Genomic DNA, 13,320 nt, shown 5'->3' with positions numbered 1-13,320 from the left:
ATGTATGTATGTATGTATGTATGTATGTATGATATGTGTATGTATTGTATGTTGCCTGATTAACTAGAACTCACTCAGCGTAGCTGACTTTTAGTATGCACGCAGGTGAGTAGGATGAAGCAGCTCGTTTGAGGGGAACACGTGGCATTGAATAAGAGGATGGCATCGAAAGACTCATGATGTTTATGTTTAATGTTTTGTTTATTTTGAAAGACAAGATGATGTTTTAAGACAAGATATGGTTTGTAATGAAATGTTTTATGAAAGTTTGTATATTCCGCGAATGTTTTTATTAACTCTGATGATTAGAACTATATTAATGAGTAAATCCAACATCCAAATGTGAGGCATCGGTAACGGGGCCTTACACGTGTAGAGTTAGAACTTATAACCTAGAACTACCCCTTATATTATAAATATATATGTAATGTTAAACACATATACACGTAATTGTATAACATGTACATGTATGAGTTAGGAAAATATAAGTATTCCACTTATGGTGAGGTTATACAAAATATGGATAGAAAAAACAAACGTTGGAGACCCGTTAGACAAAAAAACATAATCAAACAGTTAAACTTGCGTAGGAAATGTGTAGCAAGTTGCTACGCCGTTGCTACGCATTTCCTTCAAAATAATAGTTGCGTCAGAAATGCGTTGGAACCTACATTATTAATTTAATTAATCTATCGGTAAATACAAACATAAATATTGATGTTAGAAGTGTGTCGGAAATTCCGACACACTTCCGACCCAATTTGAATGATCATTTACTTATCGTATAAGAAAAAACAAAATACAAAACTGAAATGTTGGGACAGAAGTGCGTCACAAATTCCGTCACATTTGCGACTCATTTTGTATTATTATTTGATTTAACATATTAAAAAATTAAAATTATAAAAATAAAGTGTTGTGTTGTAATTGGGTCATAAATTCCGACACATATCTGACACAGTTTGTATTTAGATAAACATATTAAAAAAACTAGAATTACAAAATTGTTAGTATACTAAGGCTCATACAATAAATATATAAAAATGAAACATAACTTATATAAGATTCCTTGTTCAGTATAAAGCACAATCCCCTCCAAGTTACCACTGTTGTCGGTAATCATGTGGTTTGCTTTGCACTTTCGGACTTCTTGCGCCATCCCTTTGTATTCCAAACCTGTGAAAATATATGAGATATTTCAAAGCAGTTTGTCATTTCATTGAATAAATTTGTTTGTTTCAAATTTATTAGATAATTCAAATTATATTTTAATTTTTACTTTTGCAGCAATTTTAACAAGCCTACATTACCTCTTGTTTAAGGGAATTCATATGAGATATCATACAGTAAGTTATTTAATTAATAACTTTAATCATGTAACTTAAATACAAACTTTCATATCGAGCAAGACCTCTATTTATGAAATCAATCAAACAGATAGTGTAACAAGTGAAAAAGTGTAGCGAATGTGTCGGAAATAATAGTTGTGTTAGAAATGCGTTGGAACCAACATTATTAATTTAATTAATCTATTGAAAAATTCAAACATAAATTTTGTTGTCAGAAATGTGTCATAATTTCCGACACAATTCCGACCCATTTGCGACTCATTTTGTATTATTATTTGATTTAACATATTAAAAACTTAAAATTATAAAAATAAAGTGTTGTGTCGTAATTGCGTCGTAAATTCCGACACATATCTGACACAGTTTATATTATGATTTAGATAAACATATTAAAAAAACTAGAATTACAAAATTAAAATTTTGCGTCGTAAATGCGTCAGAAATTCCGACACACTTCCGATGAAATTTGTTTTAGCATAAATAAAATACAGATTTAAACTGTTGTGTCGGATTTTTGCGTCAGAAATTCCGACTCAATTATGACACATTTTAGTTTCTGTCGTAAAAAAATAGGATTCACTTTCTGTCGGAAATGTGTCGGAATTACGTGACAAATTCCGACGCAAAAATTTGCGTCACAAATTTTCGTAGCAATGATACTCATTTTCTTGTAGTGAACAATTAGTGTGAAAGGTGGTACCAATGACATCAATCTACGGAGGGATTGTCATCGGCTAATCGTATTCGATTCATATTAAGTTGTAAAAGTAATAATATGACATATACTTATATGTTGATCATATATGCTTACATACGATTAATGATTAAGAGAACATCTTAAGCGCGCTTTACATTCTGTTACTAAACAATGATTTTGGAGCTCGATTTTCTATATTAGAATCTATGTTGGTATATCCTCATGATGAAAGATCACATCATCACATCTAATTATAAGAACACTGAAATCCAAACTTTTTCTATAGCTATAAGTATCTAGCTAGATGTATGTCACAACCCTCGATCCTTATATTATGGGAGGAGAGCTGTGAATATTGAGTTGTTGTATCGGTGTTTATTAAAATACATTTGTAGCGAAATAATTCATCAGGGCCATAGTGAGAAAAAATTATCAAAGTTATAAAAACACCACGATTCTTATTTCATAAACTAGGAATAAAAATCATTTTTATACAAACATAAGTTTTATAGGGAAAAACCCTAATTTACAAAACACGTTTCTTTATTCTGGTGACAAGCCATTTATTTAAGCTGGAAGCCCGCATACATCATTCATTTGTCTCAAACATGTCACCTGAAACATGCTTAAAAATATTTGATCAACAAGAAATACTTGTGAGTACATTCATTTATAAATGACTCATTTTACAGTTACAACATTAAGATGTTTTTACATCTGTCTGCTTACAAATTACCGAAAGGTGCTTGTCACTCGACCATATGTATGATTGTGGTCATATTACTTATTGGCTAACACTTATCAAATAGGTAACGTGTAATAGCCCAGTAGGCAAGCCATGTATACAAAACCCCCACACTACCAGTAGTAATCATCTCGTAAGTCTGCAAAGAATTAATCACTGTGATGCACTTTAAACCATTTTCAAAATACTTTGAAAGCATTTCTATTATCCGCCATGAGTTTAATAGGTTTAAAAATTATCATGATAGTATTGGAAAACCAGTTGTCTCACGTAAATGTGAGTTGTACAAAGACTCGAATGTCTCACCTTGTTAGTTTATAATAAAATAGCGGTTCCTGGTATTAAACACCTATGTTAAACACAATGTAGCATATTTAAATTAGTATAAACCCAATAATTATAACGATAATCATGATATTAGAAACTTTACATGATGACACAATGTCTTACCTTCTATAGGCAGAGCTTTTGGATCCGTGTATAAAAAGTTTCTATCGATCGGATTGGGTATTGTTACGACTACTCGGGGGTATTACACCAGTACTTAAACAAATCAGAAAGTGAGAGAGATAAAATTTTGGGACGAGAAATGAAGTCTAGATCTCAACCTATTTATAGTTAAAATTGGGTCAGTTCGCGTAGCGCGACCAACACTATCAATCTGCTTCGTGTAGCGCGAAGCAACTATAGGGTTGTCGAGTCAGCCCTAGCTATGCCACGTGGCAGGCAACGTGTCACTGTTGCATGACTACCACGTTGCGTAGCGCGAAAGACAAAAGAGTTTTCGGATAACTGATAATGCTTCACGTATCGCGAAGGAGCTTGAATGCATTCCTTCGCGTAGCGCGAAGAAACAAGCTTTCAAAAACACTAAGGAGGCGACGCGCAAAGTGCGCCATCAAAACACCACCTTGCGCCTATCGCACTTCACACTCCCCACTAGGAACACTATGTGTGATTTGTCTTATAAGAATACAATCATATAAACTAGCCCTTATTATAAAGAGCTTACTAGTTTTATAATCTAGCGATGTGGGACAATAACCCACTTTCTTATTTATACCAAGGTGGAAGGATTCCATTTTCTTTCTTTTACCAATGTGTGATGAAATTCACTTCTTTCCTTTTCTTCACTTTTCCTTTTGTTTGTATTATGGGTTATAATGTATGAAAGATACATTTCATAAAAAACTTTACTTATGATTGGACTTAACTATCACATATAATTAAGATTCTACGAGGAAAAAATTTCAAACTGTCTCATTTTTAGATAAAGATTTTAAATATATCCTCTCAAAATTTAAATTCTCTCTTTGTCCTCTTACCAACTCATCGTCGCCGCCGCATTAGAAGTTTGAGATGGCATGGATCTAAACCCGTCACCTCCCATACATGTTAGCTAAAAAAAAGTCCGTCTCTCCGCTATGTTAGCTACAAAAATTTTACCTTGTCTTTATTAAAAAAAGACATTGGATTTTAATAAACCGAACTAAATACTATTTGCTGATAATAATCTCAACTGGGTTTATTCCCGCTGGCTGTCCTAAAATTATATAAATTGCTTTCAGTGGTAACCCGTTAAAAAAAACTTAACTGTGTTAACTTTTTTTCCCGAATTTCAATCTAGTATTCTTGGGTTTTTGTCAGATAGAGGATACAAGTCGATTGATGTAATACTTAGCTTGTAATGATGCTTCAAACTGTTAATTGATTTACATTTCCAATTTAAGCATACAGACTAATTGATTTTTTGTTTTAAAAAATACTTTAGAGACAACATTTCGATACGCGTAATTTATGAAAATCCAATAACAAATATTCATAACCTTTTGGGCTTATTTTGTAATTTAGTTTCACAACAAATAGAACTAGTTACACATTAAATCTACATCAGTTCTTCCACGACAAGTAAGCTTCACTTGATCTATTTCTAACTAAAAGATAACCAAGTGCTTCAATATCCCCACCACACTTTCCAGTTTCCACCGTTACCACCAGTCTGCTAAAAATCATCTCATTCTACGCATTCCATAAGCACCGTAACGAAACACTACAAATCGCGTGGGGGAATATCGAGGCTAACGAATTTGCTTTTGTTTGCCATTAAAAGAGGAAGAAGGGGGGGGGGGGGGGGTTCACATTTGAAAATAAAAGTGGAGGTGGTCCTTCCTATAAAAGCAAGGTAAGTTGAGTGATGAGATGAGATGAGATGAGATGAGATGAGAAGTCAACTTCCTCCGTGTTAAAACCTATCACCCACCCATTGACTCACTCACTGACTCACCTTCCCAACCCGACCCGTTAGACTCTGACTTACCGTTAGCTCAACCGTGGAAGTTAACTGACCTAAATTCACAATCAATCACAAATCTCACTTCCAGTTTCAAATTCACTCCATTTGCGATGTGCTCGTATTCAAGTGCATTTGCGTACTCCATATCACCGTTGTAATCAATCAATCAGGATGTTTATCCAACTTTTTATTTAATTATCGCTTGTAAATTACAGATTCATGTTTCTGATTATTGAATTAGATCATCACGTGCTTCTTACCAATTAATTGTTGTTGTTATTATTATTATTAGGTTTTGTTAATTGAAGTTTATTTATTATATGCCCTAGCTAGCTACTTTTTTTCTGTTTTCTAGTTGTTGATCCCTAATTTTGCTGTTAGTTAGGTTACTGTAATAATGTATTATTATTATTATTATTATTATTATTAATTGAATTGATGGATGGATGGATGGATGCAATACTGTGGTGTTTTCCTACTACCTTATGGAACACACCGAAAATTGGCTCACTCTTGCTTGGCAACAACAATGTGTGAATGTAACTTATGATTGATTGTGATTCATCACTAGTATAAGACTTTTAAGTTCAAGTTAGGGTTTAGTTCAGTTTACTGGCTTTGATCGTTGTCTAGGGTTTCGTTTTTTTTGTAATACAATATGTTATATCTATGCGATCCGATGACCTTCGGGCAAGATTTTAGCTAGATTTTGCTCAGATTTTGGTGAGATTCTGGCAACTGTTGAAAATTCTGGTAAATTTCTCCAAATTGTTGACAAATTGGTCTAAAACATCCAAAAATGGCACGGAATCATCCTAAATATTCTTAAAAAGCATAAAACGTGGCTTAAACCCTAAAAAGTTGTATCTTTATGCTATGTGTAGTGCTTATCTTGGGCACTTGCGCTTAGGCTTAAGGCTCACCCTTGCACCTTTCAGAACTATGGTAATACCATGTGGATTTGTGATTCAGATTTTGAACAAGATCACATTGGTTTGTATGGTATATGATTTATCTTTATATTTGTGTTTTAATAAGCCTCGTGAAAGTCAATATTTTTCTTAAATTTTGGGATTATAATCTAATATTTGTTATTTGTTGTTATCAATGGAACTCTTAATGTCATGCCGATTGAGTTGAGTTTGTATATTTATTTCAGAGTGATTACTTTGCATTTGACTAACTTATTTTTTTTGTTTCTTAGTTTGATGGATAGATAAACAAACATGACTGAATCAGGGATGGAAGAGGCGCAGAATAATATTGGTAAATCGCTGCAGTCAACGAGCATCACAAGGAAATCGTGTACAAAGAGATCAAGAAAACTAAAATCTCATGGGAACAGACGAACATCTCAAATATCTAAGAAAAAGTATATGGACATTTTAACCAACAGTAAAAACAAAGACTTTGACCATTTCTCGGGTAATCCGTCTTTAGTGAATTGCCAAAATCAGAAGGGGGATTTCACTTCTGAGAAGCGTAAGAGGGGTCGAAAGAGAAAAAGAACAAACGAAAAAGTCGAGGTTGATGAAGCTGCCAAGTTGCAAAGGCGAACGAGGTACCTTCTCATCAGAATGAAAATTGAACAGAACCTTCTAGATGCTTACTCAACTGAAGGCTGGAAAGGTCAAAGGTACTCACCATTTTTACTTCTTTCTTTCACTAAATCTGATACCCATGTCATGCTATAATATGAAGATTTCTTGCTTTAAGAGTAAAAGTGCATACTTGTTAAGTTATGAAATTAAGTGTGAGGATAACTTTACTCCATTCTCCCAAGATAAGTAAATGTCGCACAAAGCATGAACATATGAGGATTATTCATCTTTAAAATGTAAATCACCTGCTACTATGATACTTTTATAACAACTTAAATACATATTGTCACTTGGATCTTATATATTGCAATTAAATGTATTTTTAAAAACTAATGTCGTACTATATTGGTGCAATAAGAAGTAATTCTTTGTTAAAAGAGTTCTAGATTTCTCTATCACTTATCTGTATTTGCATTTACCAAGTACAGAGTACACACATTTGGTGATGTAGCTTGTTAAGTTATAAGGCCATTGTTATATGTTATATCTTTAATTCGGGATTATCTTACTGTTGCATGCTAACTTTTGTTACTATATTCAGCCGAGAAAAAATTAAGCCAGAAAGAGAACTTCAAAGAGCCAAGAAGCAGATACTGAAATGTAAACTTGGACTCCGTGACGCCTTACGCCAGCTGGATTTACTTAGCTCAGATGGACGCATAGATGAATCTGTAATAGCTCCAGATGGATCTGTGCATCATGATAACGTATGTATCCAGTTCCCACTACAGTTAATTACAAGTCCCTATTGCCGTATAAAACAACTATAATAAAAATTTGGTTTTTTGTTTATTCTATTTAGATACATTGTGCTAAGTGTAAACTTAGGGAAGCATATGTTGATAATGACATTATACTGTGTGACGGGACTTGCAATTGCGCGTTTCATCAAATGTGCATCGACCCTCCACTTTTAACTGAAAACAGTAAGCTTTTTTTGAATCTTATCATATATCCAGTTTATGCAAGTAATCAAATTTTGATTCTTTTTGTTGAAACTTAAACTGAAATGTTATTTGTATTCTTAATCAGTCCCACCAGGAGACCAAGGTTGGTTTTGTAAATATTGCATTTGCAAGACTGAAATCATCGACTCCATGAATGCACACCTTGGAACAAGATATCCTCATGACACAAATTGGCAGGTTTTACTTTCTATTTTAAAATTCACAAATTACATATAAAGAAAATTGCACAAATGGTCTATGTGGTTGACCAAATTGCAAGTTTGGTCTCCATATTTTGAAAATTGCAAGGTTAGTCCAAACATTTGTGATACCTTAATTAAATAGTCTTTCTCGTGGGGTTTAATGGTTAATCCCATTTTATTTGACACCTAATAAAATCAAAGGTTCGGTTTAAAAATCGAAGGTGATGAAGTCGACACCAGTAGCTCTGGAGTTTGAACATGAATGGCACATGACATCATTTTTTCGTTTAAAACTAACCGGGATTAACAGTGAGGACTAGTATTCCCGAGTTCAATTAAATAAGAGAAAATAAAAGAAAGGAACATTTTTCTTTTAATTTTCTTTCCCCTTTTCTCTTTTCTTTCTTTCTTTCCAAATTGGAAAGAAAACATTTCCATCCAACTTACTCTTTATTTCTCCTTATTTTCTTTCCATCCTTTTTATTTTCTTTTGTTTAATGAATCCCAGGAATACAATTTTCTCTAATTTTCTTTCTTTTCTTTCTTTAAAAAAAACCTCTGGAACACAACAATTTTTTTTCTTTCCATCCATTTCATTTTTTTCCATCAATAATGAACTCCGGAACACAGCGAAATGGTCAAACCACAGGGACCATTTGTGGAGCTTTCTTTTATAGATATGATTCTATGTTTTTTAAAGCACTATAATCTCATCAATTATGAAAAAAAGGTCTTAAGTTTAATGATGTTTGGACAGGATGTCTTTAGTGTTGAAGCTGCATTACCTGATGATGTGGATGCTATACTCAATCAAGAAGAATGGCCTTCAGATGATTCAGGCGATGATGATTATGATCCAGACAGAATTGATAATGATGATGTTAGCAGAGTTTGCTCTGCTGACAAATCTTCTGATGATGATAATGATGATGCCAACAGTAACTACAGTTTGCTGTCACTAGATGAAGTTCTTGATGGTGATGAATCTTGCAAGATAATTAGAAATACTGGCCTCGAAAGCACATCTGGTTCGGGTTCTGTTACCGATTGTGAATTTGTGAGCGGTCGCAGACAACGTCGGTCAGTTGATTATAGGAAACTTTATGATGTGAGTACAAAATATATGTTATTTTTCTTTGAAGTTGGAAAAATATGTACTTACCGTTTGTTATATATTATTATGTAGGAAATGTTCGGGAAAGATGCACTTGCAAATGAACAAGTAAGCGAAGATGAAGATTGGGGGCCCACTAACAGAAAACGAAGAGAAAAAGAGTCTGATGCAGCCAGTACTCTAATGGCTCTTTGTGAAACTGAGGAAACAAGTGTAAAAGATACTGCTGAAGTGGACCGGGCTGACCCGAACTTATCATGCAATGATAATAAACGATCGTGTTTGAGGATTCCAGCTGAAGCTGTGGAGGTACTTCATTTTCTTTCTTTCCTTCTGAGGTGGCATAGTTAACGGGTTGGGCAGGGTCAACAATGGGTCAAAGGATGTTTTTTGAAGTTATTAAGTAATTAGTTTGTAAAATTTGGTTATAAAAATGATACCATGATAAGAGATTTTATTCGTTTTACTACGAAACGGATGACTTTTAACCTGTTTTGTTTTTAGTTAAGTATTTGACTTTATCCATTTGACATTTTGGAGAAAGAACATTCCCATTTATAAGGTAATGGGTCGAAACTAGGATTATAAACGAATTGAACAAACACAAACAGAGCATGAACATGTTCGTGTTCGTTTATGTTTGTTTGTTAACAGTATAAACGAACTATTCAGTATTCACAAACGTTAATGGACGAACATAGATGAACAAGCATAACTGAGCTAAAACTAGTTAAAAAGTAATGTGAAAAACAATGTGTTGGGCCTAAAAAGCTATTAAAACTAGACTTAAGCTGTAACAGGTCAAAAAACTTTAAATGAGTTAATGAGCATATTAGCAAACTTAAAGAACAAACATAAACGTATTTAATTGATCGAACATTCATGAATGAGACATGTTTTCATGTTCGTTTGTTTAACTAAATGAACAAAAAATTTTGTTTATGTTCGTTCTTTAATCAAATTAAGGATCTTTCTGCTGTTCACGAACTGTTCACTGAGTGTTCGATTCGTTTACATGCCTACATGCTACTGGTATTTAACTATTTATTACTTTTTTAATGCTATTTCTTTTTGTATATTAGAAGCTTCGCGTTGTTTTTGCAAAGAATGAACTCCCATCACGAGCCATTAAAGAAGACATTTCTAAACAGTTAGGTCTCGACCCTGAGAAGGTATTTCTTTTCCAAGGGCAATTGGTACATATACGAAAGTTTATTTTCAGGTTTAGAACCCGGTGACAGTTTCGTCTTGTTTACAAGCAATTGGTTTGTTTCGGGCTATGCTTTATCTCTTAACGAGTCAAACGGGAAAGTTCATGTTAACATCTTTAAAGTAAACGGGTCAAATTGTCAAATGGTTCAAAAGTAGCCCAAAATGTTCTTAACCATAAAATCACTTATTCAACATATAAGATCACTATTGAAATAATATAGCTTTTTCATTAATATATTAAGTTTCATTCAAATGCATGATGCATTTTATTTGACATTTTTTAGGTGAATACATGGTTCAGAAATGCACGCCAATTCTCTCTTAAAACTAAAAAGGTGAGTTTATTTGCATAATCTTCAACCTCTGTTATGAATTTTAAGATATTATCATGTTTAATTTTATTGTAAATAACTAATAATGCAGGCAGGAGAGGATACTTCAAATCAAAATGACATCCCTTCAAAAGAATCTGAATCAGAACCTGTTAAGAACAAAGCTGTTGTTGAATTTCCATTAGAAAATGATGATGATCAAAATATGCCCGTAAATGTCATTCATACACCAGTGGACAGACGCACAAAAAAGTTTCGTAGGAGAAATAATGCCATGTCAGCAACCGTTATTGCAAAACCACAAAACAAGACTGGAGAGTTGCATCTTTCAGCATCAACTAACAAGGTACTTCTGGTTATCTTATACGGTGGCATTTTCGTAATTAACACACACACCACGAGCACACGCACTTGCAATATATGTGGATGATTGTGCCTAAAATACTATTTTACCCCCTTAAACTATAATTGCATTGACTATTGCACAATAAGCATTATAAGTTGCACATTTTAAATTATAAGACGTCCTTGTTTGGTGCATTATATAATACACACACACACACCTATATATTATAGCATCATTCATTTGTCTATAACTTTTTAAGGTTAATGGTAAAGTGGATCTTGGAGAAAATAACTCAAGATTGAAAATAATAAAAGAAACAACGAAAAAGGAAAACTGCGTTGTGATCGGTGGTACAAGTGAAGGTGATGATGATCAACAAGCAAGAACAGCAGAAGCTCAAATGGAGAAACTTTGTCTTTTGAAAACAAAGTTAGAAAAACTACAAAAGGTAATACAATTTATAACACCAAACCGAAAGGGTGCTAAAACGCCAGCAGCATCGTCTATTGATCACAGTCACACCATCTTTGTTCCTGTTGCACACCTCAAGGAGAAGCCTTAATTCTGCATATACACCACCATCATTGTCTCCCTTGGTTGTAATAACTTACAGAGTTTCTTTAATTTGTTTAGCGGTTGGGTTGGGATGGGGGGAAATGATGTATTAAACTAATATATAGTTGTATAAGTACTTTCGTAGAAGAAAGTAGTGTTAAAGAGTGTTGCTGATTATTGTGGAAATCGACTCTGATCAAAATCGAGTTGACTCAGAACTGCGGTCTTGTTTTTTCTTTGGTTTGTGTTAGCACAAACAAATTAACATCACAATACACAAATAAACATGAGTACTAGTATTAGTGTATTGCTATATCAGAAGTGGTTAAGTAAGCTGTATGGTATAAAAGGCCATTCTGTGACAGTTACAAATGAAGGGATATGATGGTTATCGTAGTTACCAACGAACCACTGTGATGGTTTCGGTATATGGTTGTTCCAATGGTTGTGACTTCATAAAAGCCTATAAATAAGAGTCAAACAAGAACCAACTGAGACGCAAAAAATCTCAAATAAAACATGAACTCGCCCATTCTCTACTAACATAAACCCTTTCGTGACACAAAAAAATAATGCTAATAATAATAATAATAATCATTGCGACTAAAAACACATGGTCGGTAAAAAGTTCTGTTAGTGACAACATAAAAGTAGTCATTGATGATATGATAACTAAATCATAATAAACGACATTTCAGTTGTGTCATTAATAGATGTATGAACATAATCTTTTGGTCATATGTTTGGTTGTTGCTATGTAATCATGTTAGGATCCGGACATGATTCTTGAAATCTATGAAAACTTAGTTACTTCAATCGGCTTATCACCATCCATAGAGTGTGTACGCTACTTATTATTTCGTTGTTTTCTTAGGAAGTGATGCACCAAAAGATTAAAACACATTGTTCCATTGGATGACAAACTTGCTTTAATGATAGAGATGACTGAATTAATATGATGATTTGATTGATGCTACATTTGTGCTTATTTAACTTATATTCCTTTTAATTTGTGCATACATAATTACCAGGATCGTCTTCAAGATTTTGTGTGTCCAAGACTAATAAAAAATGGGTCTTATATATAACAAAAAAATCTTTACCAAGTTAAACATGAACGGACTTATTACTAAATTACCAAACATCGTTTTAAGAGAAAACTTCAGTTTTAGTCCTTGTGGTTTATTAAAATTATTGACTTTGGTCTAATACTTTATTTAGGCTTTTTTAATGGTACAATAGTTTCAATTAACTATCAGTTTTAGTCCAACTTATTAACGTCATCCGTCAACCGTTAGTTACTACAACTTTAAGGAGCTTTTTTGTATTATTCACAAACTTTTAATTCATATGAATTTTTCTTTTTCTACTAAATATAAGTTTTATACTTTTGTTATTTTTTAAGTATTATAGTTTATTATATTGCTTATATATAAATATATACTTTTTTATTTCTAAAAAAAATATTTTTTTTAAAACCGGAGCTTTTATGCAACTATATATTTATTTATTTATTTATTTATTTATTTATATGTGAATACTTTTATTTTTATTTTCTTATAGCTGTAATGGTATCTACGCTTTAAAATACAATTTTTTTTTAATTTCATTTTAATTATGCACTTATACTAACTACAAATGATGTAGAAAAATTAATTTTTCCACTTTTATTTCTCGGTGGTAAAAAGAGCATATATTTATTTTATATTGTTTTTTATTTTCAATTGACGGTGGGTTTTTAAAATCTGTTTATTAATTTTAATTATTGGTTTGTATTTTTTTCGAACAATTAAATTTTTGTACTCTGTAGGGTTTGAAACAATTATTTACATCTTCATCAGCTTACCAACCCATCAAAATGGGACTTATTGGTTTGTATTTAATAATGATACATAATTAACTTATTTAATTTAGTTGTTTTTTAAG

General features: G+C 32.7%; 1 protein-coding gene across 1 annotated transcript; it reads left to right on the top strand.

Annotated features, from left to right (window-relative positions):
- Positions 1-6,292: 6,292 nt before the first annotated feature.
- On the top strand, positions 6,293-11,703 carry LOC143622642 (pathogenesis-related homeodomain protein-like). The gene is made up of 10 exons (XM_077093733.1): positions 6,293-6,720; positions 7,227-7,392; positions 7,488-7,611; positions 7,718-7,830; positions 8,593-8,943; positions 9,022-9,258; positions 10,032-10,121; positions 10,446-10,496; positions 10,585-10,839; positions 11,099-11,703. The coding sequence occupies exons 1-10, from the start codon at positions 6,311-6,313 to the stop codon at positions 11,399-11,401; spliced, it is 2,100 nt and encodes a 699-aa protein (XP_076949848.1). The 5' UTR covers positions 6,293-6,310; the 3' UTR covers positions 11,402-11,703.
- Positions 11,704-13,320: the final 1,617 nt, after the last annotated feature.

The sequence above is a fragment of the Bidens hawaiensis genome, unplaced genomic scaffold (genome assembly GCF_021521415.1).
Source record: "Bidens hawaiensis isolate Kalapana, Puna unplaced genomic scaffold, B.hawaiensis_p1.1 tig00003237_1, whole genome shotgun sequence".
NCBI classification, from domain to species: Eukaryota; Viridiplantae; Streptophyta; class Magnoliopsida; order Asterales; family Asteraceae; genus Bidens; species Bidens hawaiensis.
The sequence above is the reverse complement of the archived record's forward strand: the minus strand, read 5'-3'. Positions and strand labels throughout refer to the sequence as shown.